The sequence below is a fragment of the Centrocercus urophasianus genome, unplaced genomic scaffold (assembly GCF_019232065.1).
Source record: "Centrocercus urophasianus isolate 14NV4802_14NV808 unplaced genomic scaffold, USGS_Curo_1.0 seq_73, whole genome shotgun sequence".
NCBI lineage: Eukaryota > Metazoa > Chordata > Aves > Galliformes > Phasianidae > Centrocercus > Centrocercus urophasianus.
In genome coordinates, this window is record NW_024885344.1 from 152,229 (window position 1) to 172,294 (window position 20,066).

Genomic DNA, 20,066 nt, shown 5'->3' on the forward strand with positions numbered 1-20,066 from the left:
CTTTTCTGTATACTTCATAAATATATATTTCTTGCATTCATTTTCACTAGTAGTGAGAGGAGAGAACAGGGTAAGAGAATTATTTTTTGAAATACAAATTACATTATTTGAAAATCCTCATTTGTTGTATTCAGCTGTTCTTCCAGGTATATTTTGAAGCCTTATTTTGCCTGGCTGGATTTCATATTAACAGTTGTCCTGTTAAAACACCATTGCTGGTATGAAAGGAGAGTCATCAAGAGTTCGTTAAGATTCTAAATAGGCTAACTTCAGTGGAAGCTGGAGTATGGACACCAACACAATCCATGCTGTTTACCGTTCTCGTCTTCTCCTCAAGATTTGGTTCCTACAGTAGTAACAGCTGTGTTTTCCTTAAGTTTTAAAGAGAATGATATTAACTTGTAGTTTTCATCCATAGTTTCTGTGGTGACCCTGTTGGAGGCATAAGCAAGTTTATAAACTTGTGTTCTGCAGGTTTCAGTTAGTGGACGAGTTTCAGTCCAACACGCACTGTTAAAGAGCCTGTTTCTCAAGAGCGTGGAGGTGCCACAGTGAACTGGAGGTATGGGATGGGACTCTGCCATGAGATTTACTTTGTGGTTTGTCTTGCAGGTTGCCATCACGAAAGCCAAAGTGGATTTCTCCGGCGTGGTGTGCCTGCCCCCTTCCGTCATTGCTGGAAATGGGCTGGACGGAGGAGGGGCTGGCGAAAATGACGATGAGCCGGTGTTGGTGTCCCTTTCGGCGGCCCCCAGCCCTCAGAGCGAAGCTGTTGCCAATGAGCTGCAGGAGCTCTCCTTGCAGCCCGAGCTGACCCTCAGCCTCCACCATGGCCGAAACCCCAACCTTCCTCCGCTCAGCGAAAGGAAGAATGGTAAGTGGTGCGGTGAGCTCCATTGGCCGGCTCACAGGGAGCGCCGTGGTGTTGATCTGGTACGTGTTTGGATGGCAGTGCTGCTTCTTAAAGCATTTTGTTCATACGAAGAGCTAATGATCTGGTGTTGATGAAACCAGTTAGATTACTGTATTAGATAAACACTAGAAACAACTTCCATGTGATTTGTGATGACTAAAAGTTTGCCAGGCCAAGAGAGAATCAAAGGAAGTATGAGCTCATTCTCAGACTAGAGCCATCAAGGATCTGTACATTTTTCTTGGCCACCTTGGTTTGTACATTACCAAGGGTGAGTAATCTTTCTCACCGCGAGCGTCTGAAAAGTTCTGTCATACTTGTTAGAAGGAGGGACAGGATCTTGAGTTAACAATGAAATATCCTACTAGGCCCTCTAAGTCCTAGCGCGAGAATGGCCAGCACGTTTCTCAAGTTGTGGTTGGACAGAATGGACAGCAAACAAAGGAATCCCTTTAACTGTCACTGGGTGACCAAAGTTTCCATTTCGAGGACGTGAACTGCGTGAAGTTCAGGATTTCCAGGCTGCCATGAAACTTTTGTGTATTCAGCCACATCCTGGTAAAACTGATGAAACCATTTGGTAACAGGTGGCTTCTGTTTGTGAATTCCTCTTGATCATCTCTCTTTCCCCATGGGGTATGTGTTGGTGGCTCTTGACAGAATGAAGGGCTTGTTATGTAATTGCTGTAGTGTGAATTGCTTGTTATCAACTGTACGTGCAAGATGCTGGAGACTTCTGGATGCCATGTAGTGTTACGCATTATGTGCATTGTACAGGGCTGCACGTCACAGTGTATTGGAAATGCTACAGAGTTGTGGAGTGGCTTTATAGCCAGTACTTAATGTTTATGATAAAGTGATATGGAATATGTGCACTTTAGAAAAGTAGTTTAGATTGGATGGATACCACACTTGACACGCTTGGTTCATCGGCTTCAGAAATTGAGTGTGCCTTTCCCTGAAAAGTCTATTAGTGTTTTGCTGGTTGGAAGAGTTAATTTCAACCCAAAATATTGTTTCCAGAAGGACAGCAAAAACTTCCTTGTTCATATACATTATGCCATGGTTCTGTGATTGTGGTCATTTTCAAAGGCCTTAAAAGCGGAGAAGCTAGAAATTGCAAGGGCAGAACAAAAAGCTAATAGTCATTAATGTTTGTAGGCTTCAAATTATAAGATAAAAGACAACGGATGAGGATAAAGAGTGGTGGTGGAAAATAAAAGAAAACAGAATATTAGTCAGCATGGCAGACTCTGATCACAACACATTCCTACTTGTGATAGGCTTGGGTGTTTTATAGTTATGATGGCAAGGCAATGTTTCTAATTAATTTTAAAGAAAGTAGTTCTGAGCATGGTAGAGGGATTGAAGGCAGCATGGGTAAAGCAAATGATTCTTTGCCTCCAAAGCTTGACAGCTAGCCAACTGAATGTGACAATGGGAATTTACTGGAGGTAGAATTCTTCATAGGGAAGGAGACATAATAAAGGATCCGTGAAGGAGAACAAGCAGTTATTCTTGATATCACAAAGTAAGGGGATGCTACTACTGGGAACTGACAGGAGTACCTAGTTAGGGAAAAGAACCTTGTCGCCGCGCTTTGAATAGATAAAGCCAGGACAAAACAGGATTTATTATGGTTAGAGAAAGGATATTCTTTTACAGAAAACATAAAGTCCGTATACAATTCAGTAGTTCGGGAAGTTTAAAAAATGGCATATTGGGAAAACTTGAGAGAAATCGGTGATTTTCGTTTTCTCTATCAAAATGTTGTTTTTTGGGGCTCAACCTCAAAGCTTTGTCGCTGTGGGCTGCCAGCCTACTTGACTGGAATAGGTGAAATACAGCTGGGTTTAAAAATTATATAAAAAATGGAGCACCTCTATCCATACCTTTTGCCAAAGAGAATAAGGATATTCCCGGATGTGACTCATGAGGTGGGTCCCTTCAGAGCTGCTTCTCTATCAGTGCTCAGCTCAACAGCAGCAGTTGGACTGTTGGAGGAGCAGCTTTTCAGACAAGGCATAAAGTCCAAAGTCTCCACTGCAGACTACCTGACTTTATCTTCAGATGTATACAGTGTACTTTTCTACCAGGCTGTGATATGTTATGTGCTGCTTGTGTGTACATTTGTTCAAGTTCTGTGGGACTGAAAAATGCTGTTGAAATGGGGCTATCTGCAAACTTGTCACAACATAAAAGGAGACTTGGCTTAGTGAGTTGTTGAGAAACACAGCTGATGTGTTTTGAGTTGATAACTAGTTCTCCTAAGTGGGAACTTTTCAGCTACCTTGGGAAAAAAGTTGCATGCTTGTTGAAAGTATTGAGCTTATGAGGAATCTCTGTTGCTGTGCCATTGGCTTCAAACATTTTCAACAATCTTTAGAGATGATCTGCTAGTTGAGATAGCAATCTGAACATTTGAGCGATCCTTAATGGTCGCAGAAGCCTATCTTGTGTAGTGAAACTGCTTCTGTGACAATTTGCCAAATTCCAAGTATGAGGAAGATAGAAGATGAGTGGTGGTGGGAAGGGAGGAGATGGTAAAATCCGAGACTTGCTGGAAGCTGCCTATCTGTGTCAAAGGGTCTCCTGGTCGCAGCTCTAGACAGGCATTGCTGACTCACAGCTGCAGGAAGGACTTAAGCTGAACTGCTCTAACAGGTTAACCCTTTAGGCAACCCTCTTACAGAAGGCTTTCCTTATCTGTGGATACCTGTAGAAAAAGAATACATGGATTTCTGCTGAATTTGTTACTTCAGGCAATGATTCTGGAATGTAAACAATTAGCTGAGGTAAAATAGAAAACTCTTTGGCATGTAAAGCATCATAGATTGTATATCCTATGGGAGAACTGGGGGTGCAGTCCTGTGTACACATGCTGCCACATGCCCTAGGACAGTAAATTCTTTTTTCTCTACTTGAGCAGAGCTGGAGAGCAGCTCCAGACTGTACCTTTGTGTTTTCTTATTTGTTTTTATTTTGTTTGTTTTTCAGACCCAAGCTCCACTTCATGTTCTTCTCTTACCACAGCTATGCTTTATCCTTGTAGGTCCTTGGGTGGGTGGCTGTAAAGGCTTTAAAAATCTTGGCTGGGTTGTTGTTATTAAATTATACTAAATTAAAATGAGACAAAAGATCATAAGGGTATTTGTGAAGTACTGCAACGCAACGAGTAGATAAGAAACATTTTTTGTCAATCTGATGGAAGGGAGCCATATGTGGTAAGGTGTTCATAAAATATTTTGACACATTTATGAGGTTCTAATCAGACATTAAGCTTAATGAATCATTTAAGGTGTAGGCATTTAATTGGTCTTTTTGTTTTATAATGATTTTTTTAACCTGAAATTCGCATTGCGTTTCTTTCCCTTTTTTACCCATGTTCATTGAAGCCTTGATCCCACTACTTTCTTAAACTGAGAGATTACCAGTGACTGACTCACTCTCCTTACACAAGCCAAAAAAGGTCATCATAGTTATCTGAAGCTGTTAAGAATCTTGATGTTTTTTCAGTTATGTGCAGAGATGCCAAGATGGCTTTTTCAGACCCTTGGGGCTAGGCTGAGAGTAAGGGTCCTGATAAATGTGGTTACAAAAAAAAAAAAAAAAAAAAAAAAACAGAATAAATATAGAATCTTAGGCAGATTGGTCATTTCTAATCAAGATCATCCATCTGTTTAGCTTTCATTTTAAATTATGTTTACTCCCCTAGTTTATTAGCCACTGTTTTCCCCAGATGAATTCAGAGTTACCTCTGTGCTGAGCTCATGAAAAGCTTTGTGTTTTAAAAGCCTGCCACTATTGTGGTGCTTCTCTCTGTTGGCTTCTTTAAGGTCAGGTAACATTCTTTCGAATGATCTGTTGCATTTTGATTACAGGTTTGGACAAAACTTGCACCGGCCTGTCAGTTCTTTGGGGTTTACGTGATCTGGGATGCTTGTCTTCACCCGAGTGCCATGTGTGCTGGGGGAAGGAGGCTGACTGGAATGCGTGGAATTTCAGTATGACTTGAAGTCACATAGCAGGCATGTGCTTTAGGTATCAGAAGGTACTCCCTTTACAGTGAAGACCTGGTGCTGTGCAAAGCATGCGATTAATTGGTGCCACAGAAGCTGATGGAGAATGTATCCGCTTACAGATCGCAGCATGGAACTTTTAAAAATGGTTCTAAGGAGCTGATTTAGTGCCTAGTCCGTTTACTGTTAAAATATGGAAGTATCAGGGCACCTGGTTTTATTACAAGGAATTGTGTGGGTGATTGCTGCTATAATTCTTTTGTTAGTTTATGTGTTCCAGACTCCTTCCTCTTCTCTTTCCTGTCCTGGATTGTCATATTGAACAGGCAGATTCAGAAAATACAGATTTAACTCAGAAAGTTTTTGCAAATTGTATAGCTGTTGTCTGGCAAATGTTACTTAAAAAAAAAAATTGATAATGTCATCTTAAAATCATGACTTAATGGTCCTTTTAAAAAGTGCTTGTTGTGACTTGAAGGTAAGCATGCGCGCTTATCAACAAGAGTTGTATTTTATTCCTGTGGAAGGAGTGTTTTACAGATGGAATCATTCTGAAACCGTTTTCTCAGTCTAGAGGATTTCTGGAAGAATGTGACTCAAAGTTGCACTTAATTACCAAGTGATGATTTCTGCCTCATCAATTTACATAGGAGGAAGATTCTTTAGTCTGTATGGTAACAAAGGATTGAGGCAGGAAATGCACAGCTCTCTCTGATCTGTCCTTCACACACATTCCAGGGAGGCTGGCTGTTTTCTCTTTTGTGTGAGTAAGTGGAATGGTTGTTAGAATGAAAACAAGCAGTCTATCTTGGATGGATTTGATCTAAGGGACTGCGTCCCAGGAGACTATAAATTTAGTATGCTGTCTGAAAATCTCTGATAGAGCTATGAGAGTCGGAGCATGATGGAAATGACTGGCCTGTTACTGGTGGGAGCTACTAAGCAACTGAGAAGTGGTAATCTCTTGAAATATTTAAAACAAACAAACTTTTAAATAGCAATGGGGGAATAGTTGATCTGGAGGGAGTAATGCCAAAGGCAGCTTTAATGTGGTGGCTTTAGTAAGTTAGCTCTTAACACAGTTTTTGTTAGTTCCTGATAAAGTTGACATGATTGTAATGCCTTTCCCCAGTCACTGGTGTGTAATAGCCCTCTCTCCTATGTTTCTCCTTTTTAGTTCCTTTCTTATTCCAGTTTGTCTTTGATTTTTCAAGGTTAAGGGCTGCTGGGTGATCACATACACATAGCGTTTGGTACCTATTTGATGAAAACACTTATTTTGGGTGAATTTCAACTGTTCACTGCACAGGTCAGACCCAGATTTGGGCAGTTGTTTTGTTTACGTAAGTAAGGTCTCTTTTTGCTTTTTTAAGTGTACTTATGAAAAGATCTCTGTTTTTTTTTTTGAAGGGAGAATGCCATTCTGCAGGACTCTGTTCTACTTAAACCATGAGCAGCTGCTTCATGCAAGAAAGATTCACATCCTTTCACAATAGCTGATGGTTCTTGGTAAATTGAATCTCATCTTTGGTAACAGCCTGTTTCTGTAACATGTGGCTTTCTTTATGAAAAACTCTTAGTTTTCTATAATTCATTTCTATTAGGACACTGTGAGCCACTTCTGTGTACTGCAGCTCTCCTCTGCAATCAGTGTGCTACCACAAAGTGTAATGATGAAATGTTGGGTAGAAGATGTGAGGTTGTGCAATCTTCATCTTCCTTGCTGGTCAAATTGGCAACATCCTTTCTTGTGGGCTTACAGCAGCATTCATTGCCTCTATGTTGAATATTAAAAAGCCCGGCATTCTGCTAATACTATGAATATGAAATTACCTATGTAACTTTGCTGTTGTGCTTTGTACTGCAGTAATGGACTGGAGGTTCCGGCTCAATACCAGAGTTGCTGTGTGGCCAGGGAGGTTCTAGTTTTCAATAGGGTATGCGTATGATACACTCTGAGGAGTGTTGACTGTACTCCAAAAATGATAGGACGAACTTACTCCTTAGTAAAGATTTGTCACACATGTTGTTTTTTTCTCAGACTTTTAAAATATCTGCTTCCTGCATCATTCCTGAATGTCTGCTTCTTTCTGTACAGCAATGTTATTCTGGTTTGTGATGGCTAATGCCTTAAATTTGTTCTGTCTGTCCATAGTCACTGATGGTGCATGTGTATGTTCTTCAAGGAGCCAAGGGATGATCCTGGACACAGCAGGAAGGAGTTCCTCTCCCCTTTGCTCATACTGTTCTCCACACATCACCACAAAAAAAAAGTATATATTCTGCTGAACGTTATAGAATCATAGAATATCCTGAGTTAGAAGGGACCCATAAAGACCATAGAGTCCAACTCCTGGCTCCACGCAGCACCACCCAAAAACTGTTCTATGTGTCTGAGAGCACTGTCCTGATGCCTCTTGAACTCTGGCAAATTCAGTGCTGTGACTGCTACCCTAGGAGCTCAACCACCCTCTGTTGAACCTTTTCCTAACACTCAGCCTGATCCTCCCCTGATGCAGCTCCACGCTGTTCTATGAGACCTTGTTGCTGTCACTGGAGAAGCCTCCTCTCAGCTCCTCTTCTCTGGGCTTAAGAAACTAAGGGATGTCAGCCACTCCTCGTGCATCTTGCCCTCCAGGTCTGTAGCACTCTTTAGCCTTCTGTTGGATGCCCCCTAATAGTTTTATGTCCTTATACTGCAGTGCCCAAAGCTGCACCCAGTGTTCAAAGTGAGGCCACACCAGTGCAGTGGGACAATCCCTTCCCTCATCTATAGGTCTGTTTCTGTGTGGTGACCATGGATATTCCCAATGGATGTTCAAGTGACTTATTTTGCTAATGAGTGTCTTTAAATTCTCAGAACACAGTTTGACACTATCGCTCCTTTCCGTAAGGATGGCGCAGCTAGAATTAACATTTAGGCCTGCAATGTTCCTGTAGCAAAATCTAAAACTGTGAACCTAGAACTGCATATGTGGTGTTTGACTAGCCCAAATGAGCTGATTTTTTTTCCTCTTACAACATGCTATTGATGTAAAGTGTATGGAAATTAGATGAATACTACAATATCATCACTGCAAGGGATTTTCCTGTAGCGGTTAAAGTCACCAAATGAGTTGTTGCAGCCTCCTTTGAAGCCCCAGATGTCTTTGTGTGGGGGAAGGAAGACGTGTTGCTATAACCTGCTCTGCTCACAGCTGTCAAGCAGCTGCTGGAGAAGTTCTTGCATCCAACTGGGAGAGAATCCCTCAGGTTGCTTAAGATCGGAGGGGCAGCAGACAGTGAGAAAGCAGCTTTGTGCACCCATTTCCTCACTTTCGTGAAGGCAGTTGTGGAAGACCAGGGAATCTACTTGCTCAAAAGGATTTTAAATGTCAAAATTGGTTTATATCTTTTATGCAGGGCTTAATGTATTTTGGGCTATTGGTGCAAATATATGCAGCTACTTGCAGGCAGATGACCTAATGAGAAGTGATTGTGAGCCTTGGGGATGATGGGGGAATAAGGAAAAGCTGCTCTGGGGACAGAAGTATTGGAATTAGTTTATTAAGATAATTAAACTGTCTTTTGGGTAAATTACTTGAGACTCTTTAGAGACTGACATTGAATTTCCTTTCTGTTAGAAGCTAGAATTGTCTAGTGAGGAAAGACTTAATTCTATTTTTAGGTTTTGGTCTCGAGAAATATTTAACTATAAGAGTTTTGTCCACTATCCCAAATCTTTTGGAACAAATTATCTGAATATGAGAAATGGCTTCATTTTTTTTTAACATGCAGACAGGTTGGATAGAGGCTGTGAACCATAATGATGGGAAAAGTGTGAGGGAGAAAGGATATTTTTCTTTCTCTGTTTCACTTACTTGTTTTGTTTTTAAGAAACCGACACTGACATTCATTTGATAGAAGTTCTAATCCCTTGTTACTGCAGTTCAGGTTTAGTGTGCAGCAGTGGCTTTTGGTAGGGACAGGGAAACGATGCAATTAGTGAGAGAAACAACAGATGAAGGTTAACCAAAAGTGATTGATCTGTCAGCAGGATGTATGTGTTTTTGGCCACGCTGTTTCTAAGCTGAGGATCTCTGCATGTTTATGTTAACAGTGGGTCTCCTTGTCCTTGGAATGAAGTTGCCTCATCAACAGAGTCCCTTAGGGGATTGAAAGTCTGCTTAAGACGTCATCGTTCCCTTTTAAAAGAGGAAAAAACTGCCAGTTCTTATATCTCGGACCCCTTCCTCCCCCCTTCCTTTCACTTACAGAGCACCAAGAGGCGGACCTTACTTCTGCAAACTACACATCCTGCGTTCCCCTTTGAGTATTCATTTTTCTCCTAGCTGTAATTTGATTCTGGGCTGTTCCAACTTGCCTGTAGTGAATAAGCAGAGAACTACATGTTGAAAGCCTGACTTTTCTCAGTAGGCACTGTTTTCATCATATGCGGATAAGAATTTCTTGCAGGTTTTGAATAAGCTTAAAGTTGATAGGTTCTGTGTGGATTTTTTTTTTTTTTTAATATAATTTTTTTTTTTTAATATATAAATCTTTAAATATCTGTCTTTATGTAAAGAGAAGTCTCTAAGGGATTGTACCTGTTCAGAAAACAGTTGAGGATCAGCAATGACACTTCTGGAACCAGAAATGCAGATGACAACACTCCAATCAGGTATCATCCCAAACATATGCCATGGGTAAATGTTGCTGGTGAATCATGAATGCTGAGCTACGTAGGGAGTGACAGGATGTAACTTTGAGTAACAAATTAGAGAGTAGTCGTGATTTCATGTGCAGATTGGAAATAGGTGGGTGCTACATGGATGCTAAATACTGATCACTTTAGAGCTTCACTGGAGATAAAATTATCTTTCCACTCTTCATTTGCTAGTCCCTGGTGTTAATATGTCTTGCAAAGACTAGAAGATCCCTGGCAAATCTGTGACTTATTCTAAAGAAGATTGCTCTGTTCAGCTTTTGGCTGATTTTTTGTTGGCTTCTATTTGACAGTTTTATTGGTTTTCAATGAAATGTGTTCTTTAGAGAGACTGTATTTTATTATTTATTTTTTTTAATTTTTGGAAGGGAAAAACCTCTCATACTTTGAAAGTTCACAGCGTTTGTTTTATGGTTTCAGAATTGAAGTGGTATTACTTGCATATACATGATTTTATCCTAACCACTAAGTGATGTAGCACTTAGCTCTTAGATATGTACAGAGTTGCCTTTCTGAAACGTAAGACATGATAGAGTTAAAATTATCTGTTAATGACAGTATGGTGTACTTATGTAGGGCATTTTTATTTGCAGCATTAGGACATTCTGTAATCACGAAACCAAACAAATATGTATAGATATGGATGACCTCTGTTTTATGAGTGGGAGCAGGGACTGACCATAACCTTGGGAAGAATCAACATTATACTGGTAGTAGTAGTGTGGAAGTTTGAGTTTGCATTTGTGTGCTCTTGTCTTCTGTAAGGCATTGCCAGAAAAGCTGACCATACATAGTGCCAAAAGTGTCAAGACAGACTTGTTTCTAAAAGTTAAATGCTTTTACTTTTCCTTGAGTTGAAAGGAGACAAGTGAAACAGTAACTTCATAATTTTAGATGAGTGTTTTGTTGATTTCAGAAATGGCTGGATTTACTGAATTTCCCACCTCCTGTTGTAGACGGGAGAGGCAAGAGAGGTGCTACATCAGGGCTGCATCTTACATGGAGTGCATGCTTTGTCTTAATTTGTGACTATTACAGAAAGGTGTTTTGAGACAACACAGTCCATCATCCTGCCAGTGGTACTCTGGTAGTCTGAATTCTGGAGCTAGGATTTAAACATTAGCAAGCTGTTTGATGTGGAACAGGATGCATATGGCAAGGCAGTGTTTAATCTGTCTGTCTTGTAAAGAAATTTTGTTTTCCTTCATATGAAAGTCTTTATGTAAGGGCCTGAAAAAGACACTTAACTCAGCAGGCCTTGTTTCTAATAGATTTTCTAATTGTTCTCAATTTAAATTTAAATTTCAAGGTACTTGTAGCTAAATTTGTACATGATATTCTGGGAAACTTGAAGAAAAAAATAAGCCTTGTCAAAATTAGGGAAACAGCCTTCATATTAATATTACTTTTTTCAAAACATCTATTGTAGCTGTGTTTGTTCTAAATTTAGAACCATTTAATACTTAGACTGAGAGTTTCTCTCACTAAAGAATACTTGGATGTATCTTTGCTTTTAAGTCATCTGATCCTGCTCGGCAGAGAAGGACCTGGGGGTCCTGATGGACGAGAGACTGAACATGAGCCAGCAGTGCGCTCTGGCAGCTCGAAAGGCAAATGGGATCCTGGGCTCCATCAGGAGAGGGGTGGTCAGCAGGGACAGGGAGGTGATCGTCCCTCTCTACTCGGCTCTTGTGAGGCCCCATCTGGAGTACTGTGTCCAGGTGTGGAGCCCTCAGTACAAGAAAGACATTGAGATTTTGGAAAGGGTCCAGAGGAGGGCGACTAAGATGATCAGGGGGCTGGAGCACCTCCCCTATGAGGACAGGCTGAGGGAGTTGGGCTTGTTCAGCCTGGAGAAGAGAAGGCTGCGGGGTGACCTCATTGCAGCCTATCAATACCTGAAGGGAACCTACACCCACGAGGGGAGTAAACTCTTCAAAAGGGCTGACAACAGCAGGACTAGGGGAAATGGATCCAAGTTGAAGGAGGGAAGATTTAGGTTGGATTTTAGGGGGAAGTTCTATACAAGGAGAGTGGTTAGGCCCTGGAACGGGCTGCCCAGGGAGGTTGTGGATGCCCCGTCCTTGGATGTGTTTAAGGCCAGGTTGGACAGGGTCCTGGGCAACCTGATCTGAATGTGTGTGTTTGGTGGCCCTGCTAGGCAGGGGGGTTGGAACTACATGATCCTTGAGGTCCCTTCCAACCCGGGTGATTCTGTGATTCTGTGATCCTAGATTATGCAGTGGTGTTCTGCAACTTTGAGGCAATTTTCTGGCAGATTTAGTTTTCCTAATGAGGGGTACACATTCATTGCACCTCTTCCATCAGTGGCAGCTCTTTTTTTCCTGATCAACTACTGCTGGGAGAATGTTAGCAAGGGAAAACAGGGAAATGTTTACATAAATGGATTCACAAGATTGGTTGGGAAATAACGTATGACAACAGGATGGAGCCATGTGCACAGTAAGTTTTAAAGATCTGTCTTCAGTAATGGAAGCTTACTGTCAACTTCTAGACAAGGAAAAATGGCTACTAGATGCCAAAACCAAATTGTTCTACAATTTTGCTCCAAGAAAACCCCTTCTGTGACTTCTGTTATTTGGCTTACTGTGATAAGTTGTGTGTCAGGCAAACTACCTGAGAATTCTTAGAGATAGAAATTGAATCTTCTTTTTGTTAAAAGCTAGACTTGACTTCTCAGGGCTTCACATCTGTTATGTGCATCTTCAGAAGCCCCCCTGGAAAGATGGAAACTTGAAACAGTTATCCCAGCCAACACATGAGGTGTGCAATCAGCTTCTGAAAGGCCTTGGGAGAGGTAGGAGAATCACGGCCTAAGCTGAGTAAATAAATCATCCTGATAGGCTTGGGTACCCAAGCATTAAATAAGCGCATTCTTATGACCTGCATGCTTTAAGAATGCTTGCCCTACAGACTGCAGGCTGTGTAAGGCCTCTGTAAGAGAATACTTACTCAGAACAAAATATAAGTGAAGCAGAAACAATCTGATTATTGAGGTACATGTTGTACCTCAGGAAGAAAAAGCAAAGGTGAAAATCAAGCTGAAAAGACATTTCAAAAAGGTAGCAGTCCCAGAAAATGTACGAAGCTGAGAGTAGAAACTTTGTACGTGAAATATCATCAGACTGCTGAAATTACTGGAAGATTTGATCCAGTCGTTCACACAGCATTCACCCAAGAACTTGGGTTTGGAATCCCTGGTGTTCCAAGTGTGCGTGTTTTCATTCTGTTGAAAATGCAGCTGATATTCAGGTCTATACCAAGCTCTTGGCAGGGGGAATTCCCTGATTATCCTTTCTGTCCAAAAGTCACTTGGTTCTTTCTTCTGCCTTTGATGACCTAGAATATGACTCGTTTGTTTTCCTTTTATGTATTTGCTGAGTCCAGCTTGCAGTTTCCTTCTCATTATCTACCTCAGTCTAATCTTCCTACATATTCTCTCTTTTTGTTGCTTTTGTTGGTCTCCCAAAGCCTCTGCTTTACTCACGTCACTACCTGTTATCGCATTTAGAGATCTTGCACATTTTTGTGCTGTTGGTCCCCATTCAGATTAAGATATGGATTGAATGCTATGTTGATATGACCTGGCTTTGTTCTGTAGCAGAGTATTTGGCTGAATCACAAATACTATTATTTTGTTAATGAAGATTCCTTCTATTAACAAAGTGTTCTATTTATTTGAACACTTCTATTTATTTGAACAGTCTACAGTCTGATAAAACAGTTTTTGAGCAGCCGTGTGAAGGACTTACACAGGTTAGGGATATCTCAGGAACTTTGGGCATGAGTCTTATCTCTCTGTAAAGCTTACTATAGAGAAAGTTGTCATTAGATTGACATTTTTTGCCTGCTGTGACTGATTTTCTGTATAGTCTGATGCCTGTGTAACAGCTTCCATATTGAGACCTCACTTGTTATGGTAGTGATGTGAAATAACGGTTGGATTACTGTTGTGGTTTATTTTGTTTGTGAGTACTCATACTGAAATTATGTTTCTAGACAGACCATATCTACATATGCTGAATTTAGTTTTTTTTTTTTTTTTTTTTTAGTGTTTTTTTAGTGTTTAGTGTTTGGTTTTTTTTCAATTTGATATTAGTAAAATGTGCCTTCGTATTTTTAGAAATTCAGTATTTTGGGCAGACTTAGTGATCTTCTAATAAGTGCTAATTTTGTGCTTAAATGATTAAAGTGTAGTTCTGAAGACAATTACCCTTTTTTTTTTTTTCTTATTATTCTTCACATGTTCCTCTTTATGAATTCTAGCAAGTAGCTGGGCAGAAATATTTGCACTGTACACGTATGGAGGTGCAATCAGACAGATCCAAACTTCGGATCACTTTCACAGATGTTTTGCATGGATGGATGAGAGTTACGGCCACTTACAGTCACTCAGAGTCTAACACTGCATCACATTAAGGGATATTAGCAGTAGCTAACTTTTGTTAATTACTTCCATTTGTCCTAAATTTTGATGTGTGTGTAACTTTCTTCACTGAAAAGTGAGACCATGTCAGCCTAGTAAGATTCAACAAGACCAAGTGTAAGATGCTGCACTTGGGTTGGGGACATCTCAAACGTGAGTGCAGACTGGGAGAGGAATCATTGAGAGCAGCCCTGTGGAGAAGGACTTGAGTGGGTTGTGGTGGATGAAAAGCTCAACGTGAGCCAACAGTGTGTGCTAGTTCAGCAAAGCCAAGTGCAAGGTCCCACGCACAGATACAGGTTGGGTGCAGAATGGCTTGAGAGCAGCCCTGAGAAGGATTTGGGGGTGCAGGTTAATGAAAGAATCAACATGAGGCACAGGCCAGAATCCACCCATATCCTGGGTTGCATCAAGAGAAATGTGACTAGCGGATCAAGGGAGGTGACTCTGCCCCTCTACTCTTGTGAGACCCCACCTGCAGTGCTGTGTCCAGTTCTGGAGCCCCCCAGTACAAGAAGGACGTGGAGTTGTTGGAGCAAGTCCAGAGGAGGGCCGTGAAGATGATCAGTGGGCTGGAGCATCTCTCCTACGAAGAAAGGTTGAGGGAACTGGGTTTGTTTTGCTTGAAGAAGGGAAGGCTCAGGGGAGACCTCATTGTGGCTTTCCAATACTTGAAGGGAGCATATGAACAGGTGGGGGAATGGCTGTTTACAAAGATGGATAGTGATAGGACAACAGGGAATGTTTTTAAACTGAGACAGGGGAGGTTTAGATTAGATATTAGGAGGAAGTTTTTCACCCAGAGGGTGGTGATGCACTGGAACAGGTTGCCCAAGGAGGCTGTGGAAGCCCCATCCCTGGAGGCATTCAAGGTCAGGCTGGATGTGGCTCTGGGAGCCTGGTCTGCTGGTTGGAGACACTGCACATAGCAGGGGGGTTGAAACTAGATGATCCTTTTCAACCCAGGCCATTCTGTGATTCTATGATTTTATGACAGGCTGAGAGGTCTGGGGTGCTTCAGCCTGGAGAGGAGAAGCTCTGGGGGGACATTACAGAGGCCTTCCAGGATCTGAAGGGGGCCTACAGGAAAGCTAGGGAGGAGCCCTTTTTATAAGGGCATGTAGCAACTGGACAAAGGAAAATGGCTTTGAATTGGAAGAGAGTAGATTTAGGAAGAAATTCTTTGTTGTGAGAGTCGTGAAACGCTGGAACAGATTGCCCAATGAGGTTGGGAATGCCCCCTACCTGGAAGCATTCAAGGCCAGGCTGGATGGGGATTTGAGCAACTTAGTGGGGAGATGTCCATGTCTCTAGTGGGGGGTTGGAACTGGGTCATTTTAAAGATCCTTTCCAACTCAAACCATTCAGTGATCCTGGGCTTCATCAAAAAGAGGGGAGGCCTGCATGGTGAAGGAGAGGGATTATCTCTCTCTACTCTGCCTTCATGATGCCCCATCTGGAGTACTGTGTCCAAGATTTGGGCCCAAAAAAGATGTGGAGCTGTTGAAGCATATCCAGAGGAAGTCATGAAGATTATCATAGTGCTGAGCAGAGATTATCAGGAGTACCTCTCTTACAAAGACAGGCGGAGGGAGCTGGACTTCTTCAGCTTGGAGAAGAGAAGACTGGGGAGACCTCATGCCAGCCTTCCAGTAAAGGGAGCTTATAAACAAGAGAGAGACCAACTTTTTTACATGGACAGATAGTAATAGGACAAGATGAAATGGTTTTAAACTAAAGGAGGGGAGATTTAGATTAGATGCTAGGAGGAAATTCTTTACTGATGGCCAGTGAGGGACTGGCACTGGCTGCCTGGAGAAGCTTTAGGTGCCCCATCCCCGAAGGCAGTCAAGGCCAGGTTGGATGGGGTCCTGGGTAGCCTGAACTGGTGAGTGCCCTGTGGAGGGGGTTGGAAATGGGCAGGTTTAAGGTCCATTCAAAACCCAAGCCATTCTATGTTTTACTGCTCTTGGTTTGTTTCTGTGCACTTACCCAGTGGTTTGCACATTGCACATTAATAATTGTGTGTGATCTTAATTTCTTTCTGTGAGTATAATGAAAAAATGATCACTTCCACTCAGTGATTTATTAGATAGCCTCATTGGGTTTCAATATGTTGTTCCATTGATCTTCCAAAAAAACATAGAATCTATTCAAGGTCAATCAGGTATGCAAACCAGAAGCAGGTTGTTCTAAACCGTTAGAAGAAGCAGTCACAGAATCACACTGTTCCAGGGGTTGGAAGGGATGTCAAGAGATCATCAAGTCCAACCCCCTGCTAGAGCAGGTACCCTACGATAGGTCGCTCAGATAGGCGTCCAAAAGATCTTGAATATCTCCATGGAGGGATACTCCACAATGTCTCTAGGCAGCCTGTTCCTGTGCTCCATCACCCTTACCATAAAGTTCTTCCACAAGGAACTTTCTTTGTTCAAGTTTTAGGCCATTACTGCTTTGTCTTATTGCTAAGCACCAACGAGAAGAGCCTGGCTTCATCTATTTGCCTCCCACCTCCCTTTAGATATTTATAAATGTCTATCAGATCTCCCCCCTCAGTCGTCTTTTCCTCAGGCTGAACAAACCCAGCCTTTCCATACAGAAGATGCTCCAGGCCCTTTGTTGTCTTTGCGGCCCTCTGCAGGACTCCATGTAGGAGATCCCTGTGTTTTTCGAACTGGGGAGTCCAGAACTGGACACAGTATTCTGAATGGGGCCTCACCAGGGCAGAGTGGGGAGATCTCCTCCCTTGTTCTGCTGGCCACTCTTTTGTTAATGCATACCCCAGGATACCATTGGCCTTCTTGGCCACCAGGGCTCACTGCTGACTCGTGGCCAACCTGCTTTCCGCAACAATCACTTAAATCTAGAGTCATCTTGAACCACATATGGAACTTCACTCATTTGCAAGGAAAAAGTTGCATTTTTGAGCCACTTTAATGGTCTAGGGATGTGATTCCCTTCAATTTGCTTTTAGAGGTTGCTTGCTGACTCTTCCCTCTTTAAAGTAGTTACGTTGAAGTGCTTTAGGAATGTAGTTGCTAAACCACTTTTAATGGGTGGAAAGGGGGCAGACAGCCTGTCTGTGAATTCACAGAAGGGAGGTGTCCACCATCTGCTCCTTCAGGAGTGACAAATGTAATGCTGCAGTTTCTGTGGCTGTTTTCCTATTCCCAGTAAAGTTTAAATCTACTGCTGGCTTTTGGTGTTTATAATGGAGATCTCTCATTCATGCACTAAAATGGCTTCTAACTTCATCTTGTCTTTTTGAAGTATGCTAGTAGGATTTTTTTCCCTTACTGGTATTTTCATTTACTATTAAGAAGGGTTTTTTTAATTGTAACTTTTTTTTTTTCCCCTGTAATTTTTGGCCATTTGTTCTGCTTGAATAGCAGAACTTAGAACATTAAACTCTATTCCTAGTCCCCATCCCTGCTAAGTTTCCAGTGTGTTCTTGAATCAGGGCAATTAGGATTTTGGTTTTGGATGGAAGATGGGGTGAGGGTAGAACATTCCTGGCTTTATTGTTTGCATCATCACCACTTTAAAAATAGAACTTTTGATTTCCACTTGGTATCTATGGCATTTGGAAATGTAACTGTTGTATCTAGGTAGCGAGTTCCTGGGGAGTGTAAAGAGTTCCCTGGTTTTGTTGCTGGTAAAGTTCCCTGAGATGTGTATATTCTGAGTACTGATAAAATGACACTTCACTGGCTTTTAACCAGAATCCTGCATGTGATCCAAAGACTGAACAGAGTTATGTGAGCCTCATCGTCATCGTGCAATGGGAATTCTTTCCGAAGCAGCAAATGGGATGTTCTTGAAGTCAGCTTTAAATATGGAAATTTTTCTGCCAGAGCTGCTGCTAACTGCACAGAGGTCTGAGTTGGCTCTTACAAGACAGGCGGTGAGGAGTGCACAGCTGTAAGCTGCAACGTTGCTGAGTTATTCCATTCATGAAAGATTTGAGCATAACCTCTTGCTGCCTTTTATGCTTGTGATTAACTATTGAGTAATCAAATTGCTGCTGTTGTGTTGGTCAAATGAGAGTTAAAGGATTGAAGTGTAGCTAAATATGTAAAAGATGCTTTACTTTTTCAAGTTCTTAATGAAGTTTTAAATAAAAGATTACTCATTAGAATCACTTAATTGAGCAGTGCCTATTTCTAGTGACGGTTTCACATTTAAACAAGAAGTTACTGGGAATCTATTAAAACCTAGGACTTGTACTTGTTGAAGTGTTAAGTTACCTTTTAAAAACAGTAATTTTTTCTCCAGCTGGTTTGGAAATGCTCTGATCGTTCATGGTATGCAGTGAGTGTTGCACTGCAGGTTGAAACAAAAGGAGGATGAAGAAAACCATCCAGGCAGCCTTTTGTCTGTCCTGTGAGCCAAGATGAACTTGTAAGCATGCTTTTGCTCTAAAACAGCAAAGATGTGCTAGACACAAAACAATTACTCACAGATTGCTTTGATTCCTAACCTTTCTGTTTGTTCCAGTGTATTTGAAAATTAACAAGACATAGCTCTCACAGATGTGGGTGTGCACAGCTCTCTTTGGACATTATACTGATTGTATGCTCATACCAATTTATTTGTACCATTCAGCAATTGCTATTTAGAACTAAATGAAAGTTTCAAGTGCATATAAAGTCCTGTAAGGTTTTATATTCTCTGGCTTTAATCAAAGCAGAGTTTTCTTGCTGAAAAACTAATACTTTATACGTAATGGGCCATACTTAATTGCCATCACTGTATTCTGTGAGCTACCAGTTAATTTATGTGATGAATATAAATCAGCTTTTCTCTAGAAACAGATCAAAAGCATGAGCAAAATTAAGTAAAAGAAATTATTTAAATCAACTTCTTATTTGGAGTCTTTAGGCATGATTGTAAAATTAAAAAATTACCGATTGCTTACACAGACTCAGGCTGATCATCGTCATCTGTTGGCTGCCGGTGATTTAGGTTCTAGATTAATAGCTGACCCTGTGCTGTGCTCAGCCTCCCTCAAGTGATACGGTGATTACACCATACGTGCTTTGCCTAAAGGGGAACAGTGCAGACGCATCCATTCTGTCTTCCCATTACCTGCTTTCTCCTCGCAGTGCCGGCTGGGTTAAGAGATGACTAATGTTGAACAAAGCACATAGTGTTCCATTCCTCTATGATAGCAGAAATGTAGATTAGGGTTTAGATGAGGATTTACAATTTGTCTTTTGTAATGATAGGATTCATGTCCACTCTGCGCTTTACTTATAGGCTTTAAAATGCAAGTGTTTTATTTTTAAGCTTCAGCTTCAGTATGAAGCAGTCTTTAATGTATGCCCAGAGCTGAATAGATGAGTGGTACAGATTATAAGCAGTTGCTAAGGTTTTGAAAATGTCTGATTTTGTTTGATGTCATGTGGAAACTGACAAAACAGATAAGTTTTAATACTTAACCGTTTGCTCTCTGCTTTTACCAGTCTCACATAAATCCTGGAGTAGCAACAAAGCGACAAAAACAAACAAAACCAAGGTACCCTACAGCTTCATGCCACATCTGGATGCCCCTTTGCTGTGCTGATGCAGCTAGTTTAGACTTACAGCACCCTCTGCTGTTCTGACCTTTGGGCTTTTCCAGAAGAGTGGCATTTGTTTCAAATTCTCTTTTCCCATGGAGAATCCTCAACAGGTTATCCTGTGGTGGTCTAAACTTTTCATTTGTGGAACGTGAGCTCTGCCTTATGGAAGTGAAACCAAGCTGTATCTTAATGGAAAAAATATTTCCTCCCAGTGTCTTTGTCAAAAGAATTTTGCTAATTGAATTAGTTACAGCGGCACAGCTCCCTTTTAAAATGATTAACTTCAGTGTATTTTAATATGTTAAAGTTTAGGAATGGTTTTAAGTAGATAAGGAGTTACAAAAAACCAGAACTGGACCTTCCTACTTATATCAAGCACTATTTAAAAGCATTATTACACTGCTCTGTTGCCAGTGAC

The 20,066-nt window shown here is 41.3% G+C and overlaps 1 protein-coding gene across 1 annotated transcript in view; it reads left to right on the forward strand.

Moving 5' to 3' along the window:
* The first annotated feature begins 798 nt into the window (after positions 1–798).
* MRTFA (myocardin related transcription factor A) overlaps positions 799–20,066 on the forward strand; it is a 76,461-nt gene continuing 57,193 nt past the window's right edge. Inside the window, exons 1-2 of the mRNA XM_042837580.1 lie at positions 799–874; positions 6,343–6,441. Of these exons, the coding sequence (XP_042693514.1) occupies positions 6,432–6,441 (10 nt within the window). The 5' untranslated portion in view covers positions 799–874; positions 6,343–6,431. The remainder of the gene's footprint in view (positions 875–6,342; positions 6,442–20,066) is intronic.